The sequence below is a fragment of the Hippocampus comes genome, unplaced genomic scaffold (genome assembly GCF_001891065.2).
Source record: "Hippocampus comes isolate QL1 unplaced genomic scaffold, H_comes_QL1_v1.1 scaffold39, whole genome shotgun sequence".
In the NCBI taxonomy this organism is placed as follows: domain Eukaryota; kingdom Metazoa; phylum Chordata; class Actinopteri; order Syngnathiformes; family Syngnathidae; genus Hippocampus; species Hippocampus comes.
The window spans coordinates 2,167,530-2,192,143 of NW_017842054.1; the positions used below are offsets into that span (position 1 = coordinate 2,167,530).

Genomic DNA, 24,614 nt, shown 5'->3' on the forward strand with positions numbered 1-24,614 from the left:
GAATTTCCCCTCTCCCCCCCCCGCCACACTGGCTGCTAAGATGCCTTGTTACATATGTCAGCGTCGCTCGCTCCGCACCGGCCGCAAGGACAGACGGCGAGCCCCGCCATTGGCTACCAGGCGGCCCCGAGGAAAAGAGGCGGGGTCAGGCTGATTGATAAAGCAGGAAGAGGCGGTGTCCAGCCAGCACACAACAAGTGAGAGAAGAGGAATAGCCGCCACCACTGCGTTGCTATGGCAACGTAGAGGACATGACAGCAGAGGACACACAGGTAAGCTAACAGCTCCACTCGCAGCGACATCATGACGACCTCAGCTGCCTGTTTGTTTGTGTGTGTGTGTGTGTGTGTGTGTGTGTGTGTGTGTGTGTGTGTGTGTGTGTGAGTGTGCGGCGGGCACATACGAGTGAGAGACAGAGAGTATGTGCGCCTCTGCATAAATGTGTGTGTGTGTGTGTGTGTGTGTGTGTGTGTGTGTGTGTGTGTGTACGAGAGAATTTGTGAGAGGTAATCCTATTAGCCTTCTATTTGTGTTCCGCAAAAGTCGCACTAAGCGTCTTCTTATCTGTGTGTGTGTGTGTGCGCGTGTGTGTGAGCGTGAGTTGAAGTGTAAGTTGACTTGCAAGAACTTTGAATTAGTGACATGCAACAGACAGGTGTCTTGTTTCTGACTGGTGCAGCAGCACTTTGAGCATTGATTGACAGCTGATGTCAGACGGGTGGGTGGGGCTTCAGTGGGTTTCTTCAGAAAGCGATCATGCTGCGTGACTTGAGTGACGAACATGTGAAATTGACGTTTCAACATCGTGTTCATCTTTTCCTCCCGAAGGCATCCTCAACTCTGACTGTGAGACAGGCGTCGCCAGCTCGGTGCATGCTGGGAAGATTTTATACGATATGAAAATCAATACAAGCGTTGCGGACCAGAAGCCATAGAACAGATGTGTCACTTTGCGATGTCGTCCTTCCCTATCTAATGAGAACGTTTCTTCTTCTTCTGCAGCTTGACATAATGACAACAGAACATTCCCGCTGCTCCGATGACACCGCAGACTCTCTTCCAAGCCTTTAGCATTTGATTGCGGACCAGGTGGTCCAGAACCGTCAGCAAAGGTCTTCAGAAAAAAAAGGAGCCTGGGGCATTTGAGGTGTTAAAATGTCCCAGTCGGGAAAAGTGCTGCACCTGTATGTTGAGGTGCGGTCTGCGGGTGAAGAAGAAGGAAGGGTTCCTGGGATCGGAGATGACGGAAGGGGTCACCTGATCCTTCAGTGTCCGGACGTTCTCCCTCACTCTCAAAGGAGCTCTGTCCTTTCCAGCCCCAACCGAAGTCCGGACCATTCCCCACGTACCCACTGCCGAATGCCGGGTGGGCTCCAGAGCTCCTCTCCCTCCCTCTCGTCCACCAGGCACTCGGTCAGCCCGCAGGGCCGACACCCGGACAGCCTGGATTCCTCTGCTTACTTCCACCAGGAGGAGATGCTACCCAACACGTTTGAGGACTTGCTTCAGGTCCTTACATGCGCAACCACCAGTCAAGGACATCAGTACTCGGGAGCTCTTGCCCCGTCGTCGGACATGTACCCCTATCAAAGGCGGAAGCTTACCGACCCCCCGCCAGTGTTTGGGCGCATAAATGCACCTTCTACACCCACTTTCCACCGCCGGTCCTGTGATGTCCAAGGGTCAGGCGCTCAGGAGAGGAAATCGTCTGTGGTGACCTTCGGGTATATTGAGAAAGCCAACGTTCATATGATGGGTGACCGTCGACTGAGTGATCCGTTAGGATCCGGCAGTCGGGTCAGACGGGCTGAACCCTGCCCGGTTCACCATCGGCCCTCTACCAATCCGGGGTCTCCTTTCCTGCACAGAGATGCGGTCGCTCGAGATGCCACCTACCGCGCCTTGGAAGAGTTTGGCTCACCAGAATTGCGGCGGCGCTTTGCAGGTCGCGGCAATGAGAACTACAACCCGACCTTGCCACGAAACCACAAGTGGCCAACCTGCCGCTCATGGGCGGGGTCACCAGTCCTGCCCCACGGGACCCTCACTTTGCCATCCGGCGCTCAGCTCAGAGACCTCGATAGGGGAGGCTGTCAGAACTCCCCCAACGGGTTGGGGAGAAGCTCCGAGTCCAATCAGCTGCGTGCACACGCCGGGTTCTCCCCCCACACAGCAGCTCGGATGTCGGGGCATCATTCTCACGGCGCTCTCCAGATCCAGCAGTCTTCTTGGTCGGGGGACGAAAGTCCCAGACTGTCCGGCAGATTTCAACCACCTTTACCAGCTGGACGGCCCACAGATTTCCAGCACGATGCCCCAAGCAGCAGAGCAAATGGTGTGCGAAGCTCCTCCCCGTTTTCCAATGTTGACACTTTTTGGGGACGTCAAACTCCCTCTCCAACACCTTCCCCGTCTGAGTCTTTGAGGTCACTCAGTCCAAGCGTCGGAGAGTCATTGCTTCAAAAACCCCAACCACTTTCCGATCTTTATGAGGACCCCTCCTTGGATCCGCTGCGGGAAAACGAACCAAAGCCACAATGGAAGACGGACAAATCCAAACTTCAAGTAGAACCGGAAAGCGTCTCGCATGCCTTGAGCAGGAAAGGACCCTGCTCACCTTCGGCTTCTCATTTGCATGTCTTAACCCCGCGCCCGGAGCAGAATTCAAACTCCGCTCAGCATCCGCCACTCCCGCACCATCACCACCGAGTGGCGCGCTTGACTGGAGAGCGCAGAGCTTCAGACTGGGAGCCAAGGCGCCGCGATCGCTCACACAGCCCCGACACCTCCAGTGGACTCGCCTCCTGGCAAACAGTCGACGCCTCATCCTCCTCGCAGCAGGAGCTCAAGAAAACCAGTCCAGTCCAAGACAGGCTGCAAGTCTGTCAGCAAAAGTCCCGGCGCTTTGCGACAAGACCCAACGAAAAGAGTTTCCGAAAGCAAGGTGAAGACAAGGCAAGACAGGATCATTGCGCACCCGTCGGGCATCTGTCCGAGACTCGGCAGGAAAACGTTCAGGATCTCAACAAGGTTGTTGGGACGTCCTCTCGGAGCTCCAGCGGGCTGATGGGAAGCTTGGGCGAAAGAAGCGTGTCTCCTGAAAGCTGGAGCCAGTCCAGCTGCGATCTGGGCTCTGGGATCCAGGTCGGAGTTTGCTCACCTTTGACCTCTGTGCTCGGAAAGCTCATGTCTGCCATGTTCAGTTAGCTTTTTCATGCTCTCATTCCAATGACAAAAAGAGAACTCCAACAGTGCTAATTTTAGGTTTGAATATTTTTGATCGCCATAGTTTATTAACAGCGCACCTATGTTGACTATTTTCAGTCAGGCCAAAGTTCAGACGTGAGTCTGCCTTCGAGGTCACAGAAAATCGCCCAGGCCAAGTGGAACTTCCTGTTTGGAGCACAGAGCCAGGAAGACAGCAGCAATAAAGGTCACATGTTTACACCCCCCCCCCCCACACACACACACACACACACACACACACGCATGCACACACAAAACCAGCCTAATTTACATATGATTTGCATACTATAGCGGGCGTGCTGCTGCTGGTTGAAGTCCCATTTATGAAGCTTCAAAGTTTTAAAGCCAAGTAGCTCAAGCTAAGGAATGCTATTGTTAGCTTCTCACATTCTCTAACGCTGACCGGCACCTGTTTACAGACATAAAATAGGTGACGTCAAAAATGTTCATATCGAACATATGTCCAAAAAAACAAAAAAAAACATGCAACACTTGTGACATGTAACATTTCATACGGGCTGCTTTTGGTCTTGAATTCAGGCACTCCTCGGCCTGCTGCGTCCTCGCTGAGCCCTGCCGCCGCCAAGCCACCCAAGCAGAGGCGGGGTGGGAGGGCCGTCCAGGCTCAAAGGTCATCTCATCACCAAAAAGTTCGGCAGATCGAGGTGGAACTGCTCACCTCCGACCCGGGAGACTCGGCCCCCGAGACGGGCGTGGTTCGGCGCAGCGTCAAATATTCCGAGACGGACCTGGACCACGTGCCGCTGCGCTGCTACCGAGAAACTGACCTGGACGAGGTGACGTGTCTGCCGCTTCTGCATCAAAATCAAAAACATCATCATCGATTTTGCTCACTTGCTCACGAGTTAGACATCATCTGCCTCTTGTAAGCATGGTGACAGGGCTGATATGGCGGAGTTGTATCGGCACAGGTGATGCGGGCGGAGGCGGCCGAGGAGGATCCCGGCGAGGCTTTGCCGAGGGCGCGTCGGAGTGAGGGAGGGCCGATGGAGGAGGAGGACGAGGATGAGGACGGCCTGGCGAACCAACCGAGCGCCCGCGTGCAGGGAGAGCGCCAGAGGCAGAAGGCCGCCTCCCACCATGACAGTGGCTTCACTCTATTGCTGAAGGGGTGAGAGGTCATATCAGTGAGATCATACCTGATGATGAAAGTGTACCGATGATCACGACGACGCTCTCTCTTCGTCTGGGGTGCGCGCTCAAAACGAAGGGTGGACGGGAGCTTTGAACACTACAATGGATTTAGAAATGGACTTATTTGTGTAATATTTCTTAACGGAAGGTCCGCCCCCTGACATTGTAATTAGGTGACGGCAATGGCATTCACTGCAAGACCAATATAAAATATGCATGTGAGGTACAAGAATTATTTTTCTCCACCACTCTGTAGTATCCGTGACTTTGAGCATCTATAGTATGGTCGGAATGGCAGAGCCTGGCCTGGTGAGTGACGTGGGTGTCGGCGAATGCGAACATAGAGTTGGCGCTTGTCGCCTCAGGACTGTGACCATGCATCTCATGTAGGAATGTAGTCTATGGTACAGAAACGTCTTTGTCGTGGTTCCACTTTTCAATGAGCACGATACTCAAACGGCGATATGATGAGGACGATTCCGAACACGGGCACAGCACGGCACAGCCGTCCGACGCTGACGCGGTCTTCCCCTTCAGGACGTCGGAGGTGAAAGGCCCATCGGCGGCGGGCGCCGGCGTCCCCCTCCAGCCGTCCGACAGCCACCTGGATTCTTTCAGTCGTCATTTTGAAAGCATTATGGAGGGCCACCGGGCCAAAGGAACCTCCTTCAGCAGCCTGGACAGCGTCGACCTGCTCACCTCGGGATCCACGTCCGTCTTCACCTTTGACCTGCCCACGCTCACCCCTGAAATCCAGGTTGCGCTCTATTCCCTTTTTCGCTTTTGCTCGCTGGGGACTCTTGGCTCTTCTGATTGCTTTTTGCTCATGTTGTCTGTTTACAACAGTTCCTTCTTCTGGCGCTAGTTGCTTTTCAAATCATTTCTGCCTGTTTGCAACTCTTGTGTTTCCGACCAGTGCGTGTTTCTGAGAGCTTGTGTGTTTCTCACTGCAGTTCGAGTGTGGCTGTTGATAGTTTGTGGCAAGTGTTTGTTTGCGGGTGCTGGCGAAGACCGCCGTCTGTTTGTGACTCCGGTTTGTGGGTGCTGGTTGCAGAGTCAGATCTGCGAGAGCGCCAAGAACATCATCCAGCTGAGCTTCGCCCCTTTGTCAAAGGCGAGCGAGCCCGCCGCCCGCTCGGAAGTCTCCTTGCGAGGGGGATCCGAGGACGACGACAGCTCTGCGGCAAAAGAGCCGGTGCGGCGCTCCATCCTCAAAGACGGCTTCCGCAAAACCAGCTCGGCACCGTCGCTCCACGGCGCTGCCAGGTGAGTCTTGAACATTACTTGCGACGTTATTAGTGGCTCACGTCAAACTCGTGTCAAGGTGCGTCGGCCGTGTGTACAGTAGACAGCTCAAGTGCAATTGTGCCTTATGTCAAATGGTGAGTTTAATCATCGTTTAAGCTCATTTTTAACCAAGAAAAGTCACGTGACGGAGGTCAACGCATTATTACATTATTGTTGTTGTTAAGCGACGACAATGAAAACTTCAAGCTCAATTAAAGCTGCAAGCAGAGAAAAACATTTGCTCGCAGCCCTTTTTTTCCAGGCCAGTCCTCAAAACGATCATCTCGGCAATGGCGCGCTTCCCATCTATCCACTTTTCAGCTCCCACTTCACATCGGCTTTGAATGCTATGCTCGGAGTTTGCCAAAGTCGGGGCTGTGTAAAAAAGAAAGAAAAAAAAAAAAGAGAAAAAAGGACAAGGCAACTTCTTGTTCAATTTCAGGCAAGTCCTCCAGACTTTTTGTATCTCCTCCTCACTTGATGGGCACATGAGAACAAATTGGTGTCCACTGGTCAAAATGGCGTTCAGGCAGATTCTTTTTTTTTTTTTTTACATTTAAACTTTCCTGGGAAGACGAGTGACTTGTAGTGGACGCCCACATTTTTACTACAATAAATGCACTTCAATAAAGGAGTGCATTTGGGGCATCCATTTACCCCCCCCCCCAAAAAAAAAACCCCAAAGGCCACTCATTTGTTGAAGGAATTGAATTCTCTTACCTACTGCATGAACAGATCTCAACCACCTGGTGGCACCACATGTGAAACGTATTTTGCATGGTCTTTTTTCGAGCAGCAAACAAGCAGCCAATGACTCCAAATGAAAGGAGAGTGACAAGTACTGCTGCCTCTCATTGAAATCTAATGCTTGTGAGAAGATGAAGTTTGTCCTGCTTGGCCGGGTGCGATCCGCCTCTCTCAAACAGATTCTGCTTCAGCTCAGAATTCTAAGTTGAAGGAAAGGCGGCATCCCTGCCGGCGGGCCACACCCCCTGGAGGCAGATGAACTTGAGGAGGAAATTCCAGATGGAAAACTCCCCCACGTCGGCTCTCCTGCGACCCGTGTAGCGGAATGCTTAGCAGACGTCGGCAAGAACGAGATGTGATGGAGGAGCGTAGGGGAACAAACGCTTGATGTTGTTCTCGATGATGTCAATTACCTGCTGTGCCGACGACTTCCTGCAAGCGCGCAAAGAAGCAACTCCAGGAAGGCCGGGAGGAAGATGACGCCCGGCACTGGCTCCACAACCTCAGCCTGACAGCTCCGAGAACGAGCGTTGCACAGGAACAGCCGCGAAGACGAGAACGACCAAAGATCAAGGGTGGAAAAGAAAAAGTAGAATCAGCAAAAGGACAAGCGGAAAAAAGCCAAAGGGGCAAAAAGCAGAAGAAGCTGTTGTGATGGCCACGGTTGCCATGGATAGGGATGAGATCCAAGGCCGGGCGTGTCGGCGGTTGCGGCGGCCATGCTGACATGGCACACTACCTGCTATGCTGGGGGGGCGGGGCTCTGGAGGACGCCTACCTCCACGCCCCCATCGCTGTGTACAGGTCAGACGATGAGGCGTTCGCAATTTTTATTTGGGCCACTGGCTTTCTTCTGCCTCCCGCTAGCGCCTCTTGCTCAAATTATTTCGCAGATGGGCGACAAAGCTTCTGTCGGGTGCTCTGTCGGTATGTCTGTCTGCCTGCCTGTCTGTCTTTTGGTCTGTCTACTGTACTGTGGTTTACGCCTTGTATTTCTGCTCGTCTTACCTATCTTGTGCGTGTGACACAAGTAGGGCAGTTGCATGGTAGTCATGTGACACCGGCAAGTGGGAGGAGCCATGGTGCATGTTGTGTCACACACTCCACTTAGAATGCATCTTCATTGATTTTATGCTTTCCAGAACCTTTCATATAACATAAAAAGAACACTGTGGTGTTATGTCGGCTGAGCCGCGGCCCATTGATGATTGCGCTGGTTGCTACATCGCGCTGAGCCTGGCTGCCGGTGCGTTCTGCTGGATAAAGGGGGGGGGGGCGGATGCGCGTGGTGTATTTCCTGTGTGTTGTCCCAACACAATGCTCCGGAGGGCGACAGGAGGACTCGCCGAAGTCAACTTCCTGTTTGACATCCTCCTCCTTTGTGGGCGCAAGAAAGAGGAAGCCTCGCCGTGCAACGTCGCTCCACCTCGGCCAACGGGGCGGCCTTCCCTGACTCGCGTCTGCCGATGGCAAGAAGGACAGATTGACCATCATGCAGTGTGCCCTCCGTCGCCGTCATCATCACATTCTCACGTCCTTTGTGAACGTGTGACATTCACACTGTGTTGCCATGGCAACCGCACACACTCACTCGCGGACCGAAGAAAGTTTGACGAACGACGACGACGACACACAAAAACGGCAATGGAAAGTGTTCTTTCTTCCCGTCAGGGAGCGCGTGGCAAAGTGCCCCCCGTCGCCGTCATCATCACATTCTCACGTCCTTTGTGAACGTGTGACATTCACACCGTGTTGCCATGGCAACTGCACACACTCACTCGCGGACCGAAGAAAGTTTGAAGAACGACGACACACAAAAACGGCAATGGTAAAGTGTTCTTTCTTCCCGTCAGGGAGCGCGTGGCGAATTGTGTGTTTAGGCTCATGCACGAATATATGGACTCTTGTCAATGATGGTTATTGAATAGGAGAGCAGTGTTTACTCGGCTGTGTGTTATGTAACATGCGTGCGTGTGTGTCTTGGGCAGTAACGACTTCAGTCAGAGGGTGGCGGAAGAATATCTCTGCAACTTTGACTTCAACGGTCTCGCCATCGACCAAGCACTCAGGTTGGCAGCACGCAGAGCCGTCATCCACATTGCAGGTGTCAACTGTTGGCCCGGGGGCCAGATCCGGCCCGCCGTGTCATTTTATGGGGCCCGGACAAGCCACTTCATGTTTTTTTTGCAACACTGACTGATTGGAGATTACGAATCCCACCTTTTAAATACGTTGGAAAATGTCTGAACAAATCAGGCCAATATTTTGGAGTGCTACTTTCGCTCATTCAACAAACATTTGAGCATTTTTGGGGGGCTGGACTGGGCATTTCCATTTTTTTCAGTGGGAGGAGATGATTTGAGATGCTAGTCTTTTGAGTTACGATCGACAAAAGAAATTCAACTCGAGACACCACCGAACATCAGCATCACACACTCGACATCATCCACATGTACAGCCTCATGAACTGTATGCGCAATAAAGTTCACTAGCGCGTCTCCATCCGGTGATGTCATCATAATGATGTCACGATCTTCCTTCCAGAATCTTCCTCAGCAAGTTCACGCTGATGGGAGAAACTCAAGAGCGAGAGCGGGTCCTCGCTCACTTTTCCAGAAGATACGTCGCCTGTAACCCCCGCAGCCTCGCCGCCCAAGGTGCGCGCCGCTACGCATGCACGCGCGTGCACGCACGCACACACCTCATGTTGTTGTTGTTGTTGTTGTTGTCGTCTCTCAGACAGCGTCCACACGCTGACTTGTGCTCTGATGCTGTTGAATGTTGATCTCCATGGAAACGTGAGTGTGACTGACAGCTTGTGCTTGTGGAGACATGTCGGGAATAAGTGTCCTGACCAACGGGTGCGATTGTCTGTGTGTGTGTGTGTTTGTGTCTGTGTGTGTATCTGTGTTTGTGTGCTTGCAGAATGTCGGCAAGAGGATGTCCTGCAGTCAGTTCATCTCCAACCTGGAAGGTCTGAACAATGGAAAAGACTTTCCTAAAGATATGCTGAAGGTGATGCTCTGTCGTCCAATTGTAGCACACGAATGGCAATGACACACACACGCGCGCGCGCACACACACACACAAACTCAGATCTGTTTGTGTACGTGTGTGTCGGTGAATGTTTATAGAAAGGAATCGCATCATCTTTAGCATGCGCACACGTGGATTTACAACAAACAAGAGTTAGTCTTGAGCAACGTGTCCCTAATTTTGTGACCCACTGTTGCTACTAAAGAGACAAAACGTAAGGCACACCTGTCACGACAATGGAGCCCCCCCTCCCCCCTCCCCTCCTGCAATACTTTGCACTTCCAGTGACTTAGCCAACACATCCTGCGTGATTGGCAGCCGAGGGGGCGGGCCACGGCTGGCGTCCCTGCGTGGTGATTGGCCGCAGCTGTTGAGGGAAAATGCGCAGTGAGAGAGAGGAAAGACGTGAGGAGAGGGTGAGAGAGAGAGAGCGTCTCTCCCCGTCACTCGAGTCACAGCGCCAGAGGAAGAGGAGGCGGAAGAGCCTTTTCCTGCAGGGGGAAGGAAGAACTTTGTCGTCTTTTTTGACGAGTCCGGGTCCAGACAAACATCGGCCATTTTAGGCAGCGATTGAATGGTCCGCAGAGGGGCGTGGACGGCGACACGTGACCACGCCTACCTCGCCATCACCTTCCTGCAAAGGAGCCCGAGTGTGGTCCAACCACCTGAGGGCGCCGCCTCACGACGACCACCAGAGGGCGACGTTGTGATCCAAGCGCTGGAGCGCGGCCAAACGGCACAACCCGGCATCTTGTGGCCGTTTTCCCGTGCCAAGCGGAAGTCATTGAAGTTTTTCCTTTTCATTTATTTATTTTTCCCCATTCGACGGCAGCCGAGGCGACATGATCGGCGTCAACAGCATCCAGTCGGCGAGCCGTCTGCGTTCGCGCTCGTTGGGTTCGGTGCGGAGCGCCCGCGATTCTCGAGACCCGCAATCGTTCCGGCGCTCCAGGACGCCGCGGTCTCGCTCACTCAAGCCACTCGCCTTTCCCGATCTGCTGGGTCAAACGCAGGAGGAGGCGCCCAGGAACGCCAAGCAAAAGACTGACAAGAAGAAGAAGGTAGAGCAGGAAGAGCATCCATCCATCCATCCATCCATCCATCCATCCGGCCAGCCAATCGAAGGCAGGGCACGCGATGGCCTGGTGGCCAGTCAATGTCCTGACGCTTGTCGACAAAGAACGGACTGGTCGTGGCACATGTAGAGAAGACAGACGTGTTTTGGGAATTTGGGAGTAAAATGCCAGTTTGGCAAGCGGACAACGTTCCAGATTAGAGCCCCAATTTTGTCAACGGAGAGCCAGATGTGCATATCACTTGGGTCAGCAGATCTGGTTTAAGGGACGATTGCGGCGGTGGCGTTCTGGGATGCTCCTTGTGGTGTTTGGTAGCTCACTTGTGTGCTTCAGGGTTCTTACGCGAGGATGCAAAAGTAGGGACTGTGATGTCGACAATCATTTGATGGCAAAATGACCTCTTAAGAATCAGAATGATACACATTGATTTGGCCAGGTTTTTACGGAGAAGTCTTGGGAAAAGTCTCGAATGTTGAAAGCGCGACGGCGTAGGAACGCTGGGGCTGTGTTTGCTGTTTGGTGGCTGATGCTAAGCTAACTTGTGCGCTATGCGTTTGTTCGCAGTCATTGTACGCGTCCATCAAGAACGACAAACTCCAGTGGACCATGTGAGTTTCTTCACTCAAGCTCCGATCGCCGTCCAGTCGATGCTGTCCAGTCGATGCCGCGCACTGAGGGAGGAGGCATTTTCCTTCATGTTGTCGTTTCCCCAGCGACGAGGAGGAGCTGCGGACGTCCGCGTCGGACTCGGCCGACGGCCGAACAGACTCCGCCTCCCACACCCTGAAGCGAGCGGGGATGGGCCGCAACCAGCTGGCGGCTGCGGCGCAGCGGGCCGACGGCGAGCTGTATAAGAGCGGCTTCCTGGTGCGCAAAGTCCACGCCGACGCAGACGGCAAGAAAAGTACGCTCATGTCTCTTCCTTTCCCGCTCGGCAACTTGCGAATCTCTCCACGGTGGCCCGGCAAACGCGGCGTTGCCAATGGAAACCCCCCGCGTGGTGCTTGGGAAGCAGGGAATGAGTGGATGAGGGCAGTGTTCATCATTCTTTCTTTCACTACCCCCAATCACTCGGGCAGGGGTGGGCGTCCTTTGAACCTTGTGCTGTGGCTCTCGGTGACGTGAGGAAATAAGTGACGTAGTACTGAGATTTACATTTCTGATGGTATTCAAAATTGCCGCATTATGGCGCTCCTGAGACATTCGAACCAAACCGTTTTTTTCCCTTGAGTCGCTCAAATCGTGCGTCCTAATTGCCGTGGGAGAAATCAGACCACTCGATTCGACGGTATGCGGCGCGCCAAGCGAACGCGGCTCACAGATGGCAGCCGACTCTGGAAGTTCACCTCTCATTTCATGACTTGACTTTGAGCCTTTGATTTTTCGAGCCTTTCAAATGTTTTTGACACACGCAGAAATAAAATGTCCTGTTCGATACGGCGCACGACACACTTTGATGCATGCCGCTAGAGTAACTAACAAACAATATTTGCATTCCGCAAGCATTGCCCTCTTACTTTGGATGTCAAAAAGGTTTTCGTGGCCCCCTGGTGTTTTCTCTGTGTGTGCGCGTTAGACGGCCGAAATGCCTCTTTGAGTATTTCAGGTTGCCGAGCCCGAGCCCTGACCTGCGCTCGGCGTCGAGAACGGGCAACGACACGTCTAACTTGTGGCAATGCTTTTGTGTGGCAGCGGCGCGCGGCAGGCGAGGCTGGAAGTCCTTCTACGCCACCTTGAAGGGTCGCGTGCTCTACCTGCAGAAGGTAACTGAAAAGTGGAGCGCCCCCTGGCGGCCTGCCGGTGACGGCTGCAGCTGTCCACTCCTTTTAGAATCGACGGGTAACATTGACGGATTCATTTTTGTATCGAGGTGACTTGCAAAGTATTTTTGGAGGTTTTTTTCGTTCAGCCACCTGCCGGTGACCCCATCTGCGGCCCCTTCTCAAGGATTCTTTTTTTTTTTCCTCGCCCTCTTTTGAGGTTGATATCAGCAGATGTCATTCATATTTGTCTGCTGTGGGCATGTGAAGCCCTTTGAGACCTTTTGTGATTAAGCGCGATAAAAATGAATTTGGTTAGTTGTTGATGGATCAATTGTTGTCTTTTCGAAACACTTCATTGCTTCCTAAAATAGTTGTTGATTCATTGTTGCACCTCTCAATCATTCATCGATGACCAAAATCAATCAATTTGATCATGGGTTAAAGAAGCACGTCGGCAACTGGACGGACAAGACGACTGGATGAGCGGCGGATGAACCGCTTGCGCTGATGTGTGTTTGGCAGGACGAGTACGGCGCCGAGCGCCATCTGACGGAGGACGACTTGAAGAACGGCGTGTCGCTGCACCACGCGCTGGCCATGAGAGCCGCCGACTACGCCAAGCGGCCCAACGTCTTCTACCTGCGCACCGCCGACTGGAGGGTCTTCCTCATGCAGGCGCCGTAAGGGAGCCGCCCTGACGCTCGGCAAAACGTTGACGCCGCAAAAACCAGCGACGCCTTTGTGACTTACCTTGAAATATTCCAGCGTAGCTTAGCGTAGCGTAGCAGCCCGGCCTACGTGCTCAACAAACACAAGTGCATCGCCATTTCCAAGTCTTCATTGGATAGCACAGGAAAGTGTTTGCAAAAGTTGCGATTGCTTGTAAGCATGGTTTCAACAGGAGCGCTGCAATTCAATGTAGCAAAAGTCTTGACACCCTCGATTGCAACCTGTTGCACGTAGGTCTTCTGGTCAAAAGGCTCGCCAAGTAGGAAAGCATTCAAAGGGAGCCATTTTGAAAGCTGAAGTACACGTCTGCGCTGCTGGAAAGTGCTGCAAGATAACTGCCGTGGCGCTCGCTCGCTCGCTCGTCGTTCTTGAATGGGACCAAGCAACCCTTCCCATGATCAGGAGGCCCGAAACATTTGTTGCACTTTTGTTGAGCACGGCGTGGCCGTCGGCCGCTAAGGCGTGCGCCTCTCTCCCCCATCAGGTCGCGCGAAGACATGCGATCGTGGATCACCCGCATCAACGTGGTGGCGGCCATGTTCTCGGCTCCGCCCTTTCCGCCCGCCATCGGATCGCAGAAGCGCTTTGCTCGCCCCCTGCTGCCCGGCTCCACCACCAAATTGTCGCAGGTCGCACGCACGCACGCACGCACGCACACGCCATTTCTTGTTGCACGTGGCCATCAAATCACACTGTTTGCTTTGTGTTGTGTGCTCAAAACCAAACGGGGCAGACAGCCAATGTTCCCTCTAAGCTGCGCGCGTGAGCAATTGCGCACTTATCTCTCACACTCAGCGCACACAGTGACAGCTGTCGCGCACCACGCACACCTTGCATTTCTATTCCACATTCCTTCATTTCCACCCCACTTTAATCTACAAACAGGACACCACACCATACCCGCTTCCATTACAGTTCCATTCCATCCTTCCTTGCTTCCTCCCTCCCTTTCTTTCAGACAGCCCGCAATGTCCCGACACGGTCGGCGGTGTGGTTGACATTTTATTTGTTTTGTGTGGCAGGACGAGCAGGCAGCGTCTCACGAGGCTCGCTTCCGGGCGGCGTCCTCTGACCTGGACGAGCTGGTTGGCGCCGCGCCGGACCGCAAGGTTAAAGGTCGCGAGTTGGACGAGCAGAAAGCGCGCCGAGAGTATTTGGAGTTTGAGGTGAGGGATTTGCTTCTTCAGAATGACAACGGATTCAAAAATATTTTGTAGCACTGTAGCAATCAACGCAGGGCATGTTTGTCTTGAGTCTATTTAAGTGGGCCTTCATCACTTGCATAAGTCAAGGAGGGTTTGCTCAAAATAGTTAATCATCAAAAACTTTAAGGGTCACTGTTTCAAGATGTGAGACATTGACACCTATCAGAACCACGGCAGCATAAAACCATTATCGAGCTTTTCAATAATTTATGACCGGACGTGAAGTTCCTTATCTGTGAACGAGGAGTGATATCGTCTTTTCCCACCCAGAAAACACGTTACGGTACATACGCCATGCTGTTGCGCGCCAAGATGTCCGCCGGTGAGGAGGACTTGGCAGCCTTCGAGGCGCGACTCTTTGAGGACGGTGGCGGCAGTGGCCCGCAGAGGGCGCACTTTAGCCCCTCGCCGCCACAGCACGCGGACGGCAAAGAGAAGACGCGCGGCACCAAAAGTTTAAAGGTCGCCTCCTCGCATTTGCTCTGCGACGGCAGCGCCCAGCAAGAAGAGGAAAGCGGGAAGAATGAGAACACGCCACGGCCGCAAGCTTCCAAGTTGGCATCCAGACAGGAAGTGACGCCGTGAGGAGCGCTCGCAGCGACGGCATCGTGGGAAAAAGGCGGAAGAGGAGGACGTGTGTTGTCTAAGACTTTGACGCCAGCGCTCTTTTTTTCCCTTCCCTGTCTTCGTCTGATGCTGTCGCCATGGCAACAGACGGAGTGCAACTCACCGTGGCAACCACTGCACGAACGACTGTCGTCACGGCAACGGGAGAAATCCTCATCGTCCGGACCAAAATAATCACCGCCACATGTGCACGTGCGCATCGACACACTTGTACACACACGTACAGCTGTCGGATATATTTATTGATCATGCACACGTCAACAGTCAGGAACATATATTTCAAGAATGAAACGTTGACGCTCAACACAAAAACGTTTGTCATCTTAACGGACGACCGGAGAACAGTTTTTTTTTCTCGAGTGAGTGAGTGACATCACAGCCATGTCACGTTGATGCTCAGTGATTGGCCGCAGGCGGCTGCTCGTCTTCTATCGGCTGACTGCTGAAGCCGCTGTCCACTGTCGATTCTGATATGATCAAAGACAACAAACACCCTTCATCATCAAAATCATCATAGAGTGGTGCCTTGAGATATGAGTTTTAGCACGCTCCTTTCTCAAATGTTTCTTTTCCACATTGTAAATGATGGATACGCCCCACCACCCCCCAAAAAAAAGACCACAAACATTTGCAATAACATCAATCAATAGAATATTAAGAAGTGAAGCATTTGTGCATCAGGATTTCATGCTTCAAATCAATTTGTCATGCTGCCTGCCTTGGCCACCGCGGGGCAGTATTATGCCATCCCGCAGACACAAATGAAGAAGAGTCACCACGACTCTCCGTGACTCGGTACGGCGCAATAATATTAGTCGCTCTTCGCAGAGCATAAATAATGTACACCTTTTGTCTGTCTACATGTCTTACGGCACTGTTTTTGTTCAAAAATCCATTGCCCCATCGGCTTTCGACGCCACGACTATCAATTCTAATCATGAGCCCATCTTGGGCATTTTCCATTGTGTGTTAGCATTCAGCTAGCAGGGGCAAATTGTTTGAAATCGTGACTGTCTTTGTTTTCAAACTGCGTTTTGCACTCCACTTAGCTAAGTCCTGTTCAGGTGTGAAAGGGAAAGCCAACTTAATATTCACGTTTCACATTTTCTTGCTGTACTTTCTCAAACATCACGCTTAAAACAGATCAAGATCAATATGCACGTTATTTCTATAAATCTATGCCAGTGTTCACATTTTCAAATGATCACTTGCATCACTTGTCGCATCAGTGGTGAGCTACTTTCCAAACGGCCCGCGGGCTACTCTTGAGCTCCTTGAGGGGGCTACCATGTTGGTGAGCCTTGTCCAAGAGTGTCGAATAAATTGTCGACATTGGCAAATATTGGCTCACCTTAGCCAGTTTCATCACTTGCGTTCATGCCGCAGTGATTGAAGCGCTCACTCGTATTAGCTCACATTCGCTCCCCGTGACAGCTGGTGAATGTGAGCTAGCCCGTCATCATGTGTTATTTTGTGGAATGACAATTAACAGTATGTACGTCGGAGGCGGAACAAGTACGACGTGAATAAAGACTGATTTACTTTGCTTTTCACCTATTTAGAAAAATTAAAACTACAGCTGACAATGAAAACGGGACATATAAGAACTGGGTAACATCAGTCTTCCGTTTGCCTACATTGGCCTGAAACGATCCCCGCCGTCGGTGTAAGCATGTTTACTTGACAAATGTTTATTTTCACGAGGCAGCAAACTAATCGCTAGCTCTCGAGGTCATTCCAAAGAGAGGGACCACCAACGGAAAAGGCTCCGCCCCCTCTGAGCTTCCGCTTAGTTTTCGGTATTTCTAATAGCTTCGGTCCGCATACCTGAGGCACCGGGCGGGTGCGGAGGACCTCAGAGAGTTAAGGTGGGGCGGGGCCATTTCAAGATTTAAAAAAAAAAAAAATCAAATTGAATCTGAAAAAGAACTCTGTGTATGTCAGCACCTTGTCTGAGTTTGTCTGGCGGCGGCGCGTGCGCGTCAGGGCGATGGTGGCGGCGCAGCAGGCGGACGCCCTCGTGTACCCCCAGCGACTCCAAGGCCTCCAGCACATCTTCCACGGGACCGCCGCCAAGCTGTGCGCACACGCCACCGTGATGGCGACAAAGATTAGGATGAGGAAAGGGGGACGGCGACGATGTTGATTAGCAGGTCAAGCGGGGATGTGGCGTCCTGACCTGGTAGTGTTGCAGGAGGCTGTGGCAGGGGGCGGGGCTATCCTGGTAGAGGTGAGCCAGCGTCATCATTCCCAGTTTGTCGGCCAGCTTGTTCCACGGAACGCCGGCGTCGCTCAGTGCATCCACCAGCTCACGCAGCGTGCACGCGTCCACGTGCCAACGCTCCCCATCTAGCTCGTCACAAAGACCACGGCCACTTTTTACTTGCAAAGGAACGCCGGATTGACACGCAAACGACACGTAGAAAGTGATGACACGCAAAGGACGCGTGACAACGTGAGCCTGAGACGAACCTGCTTTGTCTTTGATCTTGTTGGGGACGTGACGAGCGGACGCGGACGTCAGCAGCTTCCTAACCTGTCGCGTCAGACGGCGGAACGTTTACTCCGCGGGGGACAACCAGATGGCGCTTTTACTTTGAAGGACAGTTGGCTACCTTGTGACATTTGGCCAGATCCAGCGCCGTGTGACCGCCCACTCGTCTCTTCCGGCAGCTGATTGGCTGCGAGGATACTCTGGCCCCCGCCTCCTCTTCCTCACGGTCTTCGTCATCGTCATCAGAGGAGCTTAAGACGAGCGGCTCGTCGTTCTCCGCGTCTTTGTCGGCACCTGAACGCAAAACCGGTCGGTGCGTTTAATATGAGAGTCGCCGTCTCCCAAGTGGTGTTCTCACGTCCTTGCGATCTCGTGAAAGGTCGCGACAGTGTACTCCGACTTCTTGATCTTCGGAAACGGCTCGTGACCCTGCGCCTGCCTGTGTGTGCGTGTGAGTACGAGACGCAGGCTGTGTGCGCGCATACCGGCAGCCAGCAGAACGGAGCACAGTGTGTGCGCGTGGGCGGCAGCCGCCAGGTGAAGAGGCGTGTTTCCTCCAAAAGTGCGTGCGTTCACGTCCGCCTTCAACTGGAAGAGGAAAACAAGTGAGGATCATCATCGTGATGTCAGTGGAACAAGCTACGGGAAGCCATTTGACGGCCACAACGCGGGACAAGACAAAAGCAGCGCACAGTAGCGCTTCCTCCAAAAGCGCCGACGCGCTCATGACGCGACGGCGCGTACACGCTTTACCTCCGTGACCAGCGTGCAGGCGACCTTGAGGAGGTTTTGATTGATGGCCATGTGCAGAGCCGTGTGTCCGCCTTTCAGCTCGGGCGCGTTGACCTTGGCGCCGCTCTCCACCAGCAGGCGCAAACAACGGTGACCGTCGCGACGAACCGCCAGGTGAAGGGGGGCCAAACCTGATGCCGACAACACGCGCAAATGACTCGTGGCCACGTGTGGCGAGACCGCCAAAACGTCACATGGTCGCAGCAAGTGTGTAAATGGCAGATGATGAATGAAAGACCCTTCAAGACATGATGACACGTGAATGGCGTGTGTGTGACAACAACTAACGAACAGTGAACAAGACATGAATGAGACACACTGCTGACAGCTGAACGACACCGCATGTCACTTGAATGACATACGTGCCGAAATGTTTTGACACGAACAGGACGTGACGGCACGTGATGCCTCGTGAATGAGGTGACGAGAATGCATTTTACACGCGCGTCTCCCCCCGCACTCACCGTGGTAATCGGCCGCGGTCAACAGGTGGGCGTGTCTTTCCCCCAGGTTGGCCAGCGCGGCGCGTAGCGTGGCGACGTCGCCGCCCAGCGCCGCCAGGTGCAGCGGGCAGCGGCCGTCTCGGTCCCGCAGGCCGGGGTCCGCCCCCGCCCTCATCAGGGCCTCAACAACGCACGGCTGACGCATCAGCACTGCCAGGTGGAGTGCCGTCTGACAGTCAAATTACACACGTGTTACATGCGTTGGCGACACTCTCACTTAGCCGTTCACGTGATTTAATCGGAGACACATTTGACGAATCCACCGGATTCGTTTTGTGTGGTCACGTGACGCATCGGCGGCGTTCCATTGAGCGGCAGGACCGACCTGCTGCAGATGGTTGGCGACGTCGAGTACGTGGCCCCGCCCGCTGCTTTGCAAGGTGTCAATCAACTCGCAGGTGACGGCCATCTGCTGGTGAATGATTGACAGGTGCAGGGGACTGCGGGAGGAAAAGAGGCGGGACATTAGAAAGGAAGTGGCGGCCGGCGATGGCTGGGGGGCGGGGGGGCAAGTCTGACTGACGTGTCTCCGCCGGCGTCCCGCGTGGCGCAAAGGCGTCCGTGCAGGCGCAGAAGGAAGCGAGCGTCGCCGCTTGCGCAGTAGCGCAGGAGGGCGGCGCGCGCCTGACGACTGGCGCCGGACGCTCCGGCCTGGAAAGCGGCAGCTGCGGATGAGACACGTGACAGCACGGGAACCCGTCAGTAACGCGCGATGCGACGCGTGAATGACCTGTGCTACGTGAACCACGTGAAAAAGGAAAAAAACAAAAGCCTGAGCACACAAATGGCAACCGATGACATCACATGCCAATAAACACGCACGTCACATGACGGCATGTGACTGACGTGTGAAACATCTTAAAACTTTGACTTAGAATGTGCGCCTGTCTACGACGCACGGCGACCTCTGAACGACGCTTCACGTGACGACACGTGACGGAATGCGCGGGGAGGTCACGTACCGATGATTGACAGTTGCCTCTGTTGGGGGGCGGAGCCCACCATGTGCGCTCCGCCTCCTCCTCCAAAGCGGCCGACGTTTCCCGAGTAGAAAACTCCGCCCCCTCCTGCTCCGCCCACCGCACCGTTCATGTGCTGGCTGAAGTGAAAACCTCAAAGAGACAAACCGCCAAAAGGTTCACGTTTGCTTTTTTTTTGGCATCGGTGGTTCGCACGAGTCTCACCTTCACCCGTGGCTCCTCCCCCTCCAAAGCCGCCACCGGCTCCTCCGCCTCGTTCACCGCCTCCTCGCCAGGGCTCGTAGTGGGGGAGGGGCTTCTGTTTCTTCTTCAGCACCTCCTCTTTGTCTGAACAGCACGCGGAAAAGGAAAGAGGAAGATTTGATTTTCAAAGTGCATTTATTCAACGATTTAAAGCGAAAGGTTCCAATTCCAAAGGCTCAGAAGACTCCAAAGAAAACGAAAACAAGCGCCACTAGTGCTTGATTTCTGTGTCTTGATCGGTCACAGATTTCAAAAAAAAAAGAATACATCAAAGATATGAAGTTCTTACGTGTGTACCAAGCCTAAGGCTCCACTTTTGATCTACTGTGCGATTTTCCCGAAGCAACTTGGGACAAAGAAGCATCGTGCACATTTTGGTCGCGCAGGAGGACGAGGGGGGCAAGGTGAAGAAGCTGACCTTGAACGTGCGGTATGTACGTGAAGTGTTTGGGGTCGCTGCAGTCTCCCGCCTTTTTCCTCTTGAGTTGCAAGAAGACGGTGACGGGCCGCTCGAGCTCGGCGGTGTGGTACGGCGGCGTCTTGAACACGATGGCGTACTGAGGAAGGAAGGAAGGGAGGGAGGCCGAGGTCACGTGAGCTCTCGAAAGGCGGCCGCGGGGGGGGCGACCTTTGACTCGCCTGCTTGTGGACGTCCGTCGGAGCAAAGTCGCCGAACGCCTCCCAGCCGCCGTCCTCGTCTTCGTAGAAGCGGATCTCGATGTCGTCTGCGGCGAAGATTCACGGGGGCCTTCGATCAGCATCTTTGCGTCACTCCACGTGTCGGGATGAGCATGTGTACAGCGGCCTAACTCGTGGATTGGCGGACAACCGCTGACCAATGAGGAACCCGGCTCGCCTAACCAATTAGCCCGCCCACTCCTGTGAAGTGACGTCACACGGCGCCACGCCTTGACGCCAGGAAATGCGACCCCCTCATCTCCCACCACATTTGTGACAATTTCAAGGATTTTGTGCGAGCGCAGCCGTTTTTCTCGATGAATACTTTGACGTCATCGTTTTTTTGGAGGCTGACAAATTTTCTGCTCCTTCATCAGGCTTTGCTTCTGTCGAACAATCGCTTCACCGGCACAGACCCACCACCCCACGCTGACCTTGTTAGCCTGAGCGATAACCGGCCTTATTTTAACGTAGTGTATCGTGGACGCACGAATGCTGCCGATACCGACACCCAGTCCTCCTCACCAGTAGTTGGCGCTAGATTGCATCGGTCTGACACGTTTGTGAATCGTTCCTCAGGCAAAAAAAAAAAAAGAAAGGGCTTTTGCTCACAATTGCCTGTCAAAAGTACGAGTGGAATTGATCCTCAGCATCGGTATCAGTGACTACTCATACTGGTATCGGTCGGGGGAAAAAAGTGCAACGCGACATGCCTACTGGGCACCTTTTTGGACTTTGTCACAGAGGAGGAAGATCTCGTCTCCTCCGAGCACGGATCCGCACGTCTTGTCTATGCGGGAGATCTTCAGGTTGGACGCGTTGGGAGATTCTGGCGGGAGGAAAAAAAGAAGAGGGTGTGAACGGCCGAGGGGGCGGGGCCTCGTGAGTGGCGAGCAGCGCGGACGGGACCCACTGCTGTCATAGATGGGGTTGGACACGACGGCCTTGAGCGCTCGCGTGAAACCGCCGTTGCTGTCTTTGAGGAAGGCGGTGAACTTCAGCCTGACGATGTTGAGGTCCACCATCTTTGACAGCTCCTTGGCCTCCTTGCTCAGGGCGCTCTCCTCCGCCGCCGTCAGGTGGGCCGAGCCTCCCCGACGGCGACGCCACTCGTCTCGCAGACGACGCGTCAGAACTTCCACCACGCCTTTCTTGGTCACGTGGAGGATGCCCAGATTGCTGAAACTGCAACCAGTTGACCACAGAGACCAAGATGTCAAAAATGACAACCGTGACGTGAAAGGCGAGAAGGATACTGACGAGGCGGTCAGGTCGTTGGGTCCCACGTCCAGGGTGCATGTCCCGTTCTCGTTGCAGTGACGTCCCACCAGGCTGTGAGCGTGCACACGCGGCGGGTCCATGTGGGTCACCAACTGGACCTCCACGCGCGCGTGACCCACATAGTTGTTGATCTGGCACACGCACACGTGCGGAAGAAGTCGGCGAAGATGTCAATCAAAGCCTTTGGGGGGGCCGGTGGGCAGCGGAGCTCACCTTGACGGTGGGGTACGTCCTTCTGTTCTTCTCGCTGGAGGCACCCGGTAGGCCCCCGTGCGACGGACCCTCGCACTCATAACGAAAGCGAAAGCCACGCTGGCAAAAGGTTTGCAAGAAGAAGATGACGATGGCTCGTCCTCGGCGTTGGGCCGCTAGCTCGTGAGCTGCTCACCTGTTTGGGCTCCTCGATGATTTGGATGTAAGGGCCGTGTGCTGAAACGCCAACGCGCGCCGGAAACAAGTTAGCGGAGGCGCGTGGCAGTGACGTTGACGATGTCAACACCGCAAGACGAGATTACCAGTCTCAGGTATGTAGGCTTCGGTCTTCACATCCACGGGAGGAATGTATTCATACGGCGTCAAGTTGAACTGGAACTGAGACGGCACATGTCAATCACACTGCATTCGTAACAGGCTACATTAGCAACACGCTAATCGACATGCCCTATTGTAAACATGCGACTTTAGCACCGACGTGACATGAGCATGCTGACCAGTCGTTAGTCCAATCAAAAGAAGGCAAAAACTCACGTCGCTGTCGTAGCCGTTGATCAATTGAGCTTCCGTCATTCTGGTGCGGGCGGGCGGGCGGGCGTGTGAGTGAGCAGAGAAGAAGAAGAAGAAGAAAATGAGTGTGACTTTCACATGACTCGTTTGCTTCCTGGCATTGCCACATGAGGAAAGCCCCATTCAACATCATTGTCTTTGCTGTCCTTTTCGCACTTCCAATTGTCTACATGTGTTGCATTGTCAAAGGTCATATTGTGAAATGCGTTCTTCCGGATAATGAATGGATGGATATTCTTTCATGTTATAATTTTATTTTAATTAAATATTTGATCATTTTTACTTTAACAATGTCAAAACTTTAAAAAAAAAAACTTGCTGTATTTATTTCCAGTGTTTTATAAAATTGATTTTAAAAGTTTTTTTTACCAAGCCAGTTTATATTTCACAATGTCCTTTTCCACAACGGCCTTCTTTGTCATTTTGTTTTTTTCAGCACAATGACTTCATTGGTCCATTCTTAGGCGGAGACGGTTTTACACAGACATGAGCAGGAGCATGTGTATCGATTCAAGCATGTCAAGTCCTCACTAAGGCTGAGAAGTCAGTTTCAGAGTGACTCGGAGAAGCTGCAACCCGTTTGCAGAGTGAATGTAAGGCCGTTACTTTAGCTTGAGGGAGGTCTGCGTGTTTTGGATGAGGTGTTCTCAGGAATTTCACTTTACAGTCCAGCATCGACGCTACCAAACGATAACGCTGGTGACCACGCTCAGAGGTCCGACCGACTAAAACTGTGTTATTCTGCTGAAAAAAATGACATTTTGAAGTCAAAAGGACATTATAAAAACAAACAAACTGTACAAACGTATATCACTTCAAAAAATATTTGGAAATAAATAAAAAGTCATTTTTTTAAGAGTTTAACATCAGAATAAACGTTATGAAATATGTTATTAGGATAAAAATTCCATATTAAAACACATTTCACATGACCTCATCTTACAGTACAATGGCCATATTATGTGTTTGTCTTTTAGTCATCAAATTTGTATTCATTTCAAAATGTTTTATTTAATTTTTGACACGTCAATAAAGTTGTGGTACTAGCGTCCCTTAGTGGTCAGAATGTGTAGCTAGGGAGCCCCCCACAAGTCTCCTGACACGCATTTGCAAATCGCCGCACGCATTCGTGAGTTGGGTACAGCGGGACTTTATCAAACGTCACATGTAAGAATGCAGCCAAATCCCTTTTGCGAGTAATTGCTCAGCTCTCAGCATGTTATTGATCGCTATTGACGAATGCCTGAAGAGTCGGTTTGGCCATACGTCCAAGTTAGGCGGGGGTTATTGTAATCTCCATTTTATTATTGTGTTGATCAATCAAAAAGTAATGTGGTTGAGAAGATAAAAGTGATTTTTACCTGCCTCTGCCGATGTGCGAGTAAGTTGTTCAAACTCCAAATCAGCCAAAGTATTTGCAAATCGAAAATAAAACAGGAAAGAAACCTTATGTACTTCCTGTCAGAACTTTCACAATAGATTTTAATGTCCAACGTCTGTCTTTTCTTCACCTGATGCAATTGAGTAAACTCAAGTCACATCATTTGTGGTTCACTTGACAGTGACATACTTCTCAAAAAAGCTCCAGCAAAGATTATCATCCAAGATTTGGCAACGGCGAAGGCTCGACGCCACTCGCAACAATATGCTCTTATTTTGAAAGGAATGCTTGGTTAGCGGAAGCACGGTTCGTGCTCACCACCGCAGTCGGGCGGAGGAAGCGCCGTTGCCAGCGCAACCGCCAGCCTGTCAGTCAGAGCGGAAAGCCCCGCAGATGGCGGGGAATTCCGGACCTAGTACGAAGCTCTGATTGGTGCACAGACGTGTAAGCCCCGCCCGGCTGGAAGTTTTGAGCCACGGGGACATAAGGAAAAGGTTTGACGTGAATTCAGTTAAAACGAAAGGCACATTGTGGAAACAAACATATATGTCCGTTACCAAAAAGCCTTTAAATCCCTACAGATTCTTTTAGGGGGCTAATTTTTCATG

General features: G+C 52.7%; 2 protein-coding genes and 1 long non-coding RNA gene across 5 annotated transcripts; 1 reads left to right on the forward strand and 2 right to left on the reverse strand.

Annotated features, from left to right (window-relative positions):
- Positions 1–19: 19 nt before the first annotated feature.
- Positions 20–15,207, forward strand: LOC109509989 (uncharacterized). The gene is made up of 19 exons (XM_019859962.1): positions 20–272; positions 1,003–3,144; positions 3,325–3,433; positions 3,787–4,043; positions 4,179–4,378; positions 4,939–5,158; positions 5,456–5,667; positions 8,289–8,295; positions 8,410–8,504; positions 8,980–9,092; positions 9,175–9,233; positions 9,361–9,450; positions 11,112–11,155; positions 11,261–11,451; positions 12,240–12,310; positions 12,833–12,990; positions 13,524–13,668; positions 14,062–14,205; positions 14,515–15,207. The coding sequence occupies exons 2-19, from the start codon at positions 1,156–1,158 to the stop codon at positions 14,827–14,829; spliced, it is 4,419 nt and encodes a 1,472-aa protein (XP_019715521.1). The 5' UTR covers positions 20–272; positions 1,003–1,155; the 3' UTR covers positions 14,830–15,207.
- LOC109510068 (uncharacterized) lies at positions 7,269–8,262 on the reverse strand. Its single transcript, XR_002167054.1, has 2 exons — positions 8,214–8,262; positions 7,269–7,895 (listed from the first exon to the last, which is right to left on the reverse strand). It is a non-coding gene; the product is annotated as an uncharacterized LOC109510068 (long non-coding RNA).
- On the reverse strand, positions 15,093–24,053 carry nfkb2 (nuclear factor of kappa light polypeptide gene enhancer in B-cells 2 (p49/p100)). 3 transcript variants are annotated; one of them, XM_019860108.1, is made up of 22 exons: positions 23,987–24,053; positions 22,590–22,629; positions 22,358–22,433; positions 22,231–22,271; positions 22,056–22,154; positions 21,822–21,973; positions 21,475–21,746; positions 21,286–21,390; positions 20,523–20,608; positions 20,302–20,440; positions 19,845–19,967; positions 19,623–19,772; positions 19,184–19,325; positions 18,986–19,100; positions 18,622–18,829; positions 18,119–18,288; positions 17,851–17,953; positions 17,487–17,659; positions 17,344–17,407; positions 17,051–17,220; positions 16,819–16,948; positions 15,093–15,338 (listed from the first exon to the last, which is right to left on the reverse strand). In XM_019860108.1, the coding sequence occupies exons 2-22, from the start codon at positions 22,626–22,628 to the stop codon at positions 15,268–15,270; spliced, it is 2,628 nt and encodes an 875-aa protein (XP_019715667.1). In that variant the 5' UTR covers position 22,629; positions 23,987–24,053; the 3' UTR covers positions 15,093–15,267. The 3 variants fall into 3 exon arrangements, with proteins under 3 accessions (XP_019715667.1, XP_019715668.1, XP_019715669.1); XM_019860109.1 differs by lacking the exon at positions 23,987–24,053 and adding an exon at positions 23,286–23,369; XM_019860110.1 differs by lacking the exon at positions 23,987–24,053 and adding an exon at positions 23,232–23,253.
- Positions 24,054–24,614: the final 561 nt, after the last annotated feature.

Bases quoted from the DNA above. Each gene is read 5' to 3' on its own strand.
- LOC109509989 (XM_019859962.1), top strand. From the start codon at position 1,156: ATGTCCCAGTCGGGAAAAGTGCTGCACCTGTATGTTGAGGTGCGGTCT. The intron at 4,044-4,178 runs GTGACGTGTCTG...GTATCGGCACAG, and splicing joins GAGAAACTGACCTGGACGAG to GTGATGCGGGCGGAGGCGGC. The intron at 9,093-9,174 runs GTGCGCGCCGCT...GTCGTCTCTCAG, and splicing joins CCGCAGCCTCGCCGCCCAAG to ACAGCGTCCACACGCTGACT.
- nfkb2 (XM_019860108.1), bottom strand. From the start codon at position 22,628: ATGACGGAAGCTCAATTGATCAACGGCTACGACAGCGAC. The intron at 19,326-19,622 runs GTACGTGACCTC...TCTCATCCGCAG, and splicing joins GAGGCAACTGTCAATCATCG to CTGCCGCTTTCCAGGCCGGA. The intron at 15,339-16,818 runs GTGCTGACATAC...TGATCATATCAG, and splicing joins GCCAGACAAACTCAGACAAG to AATCGACAGTGGACAGCGGC.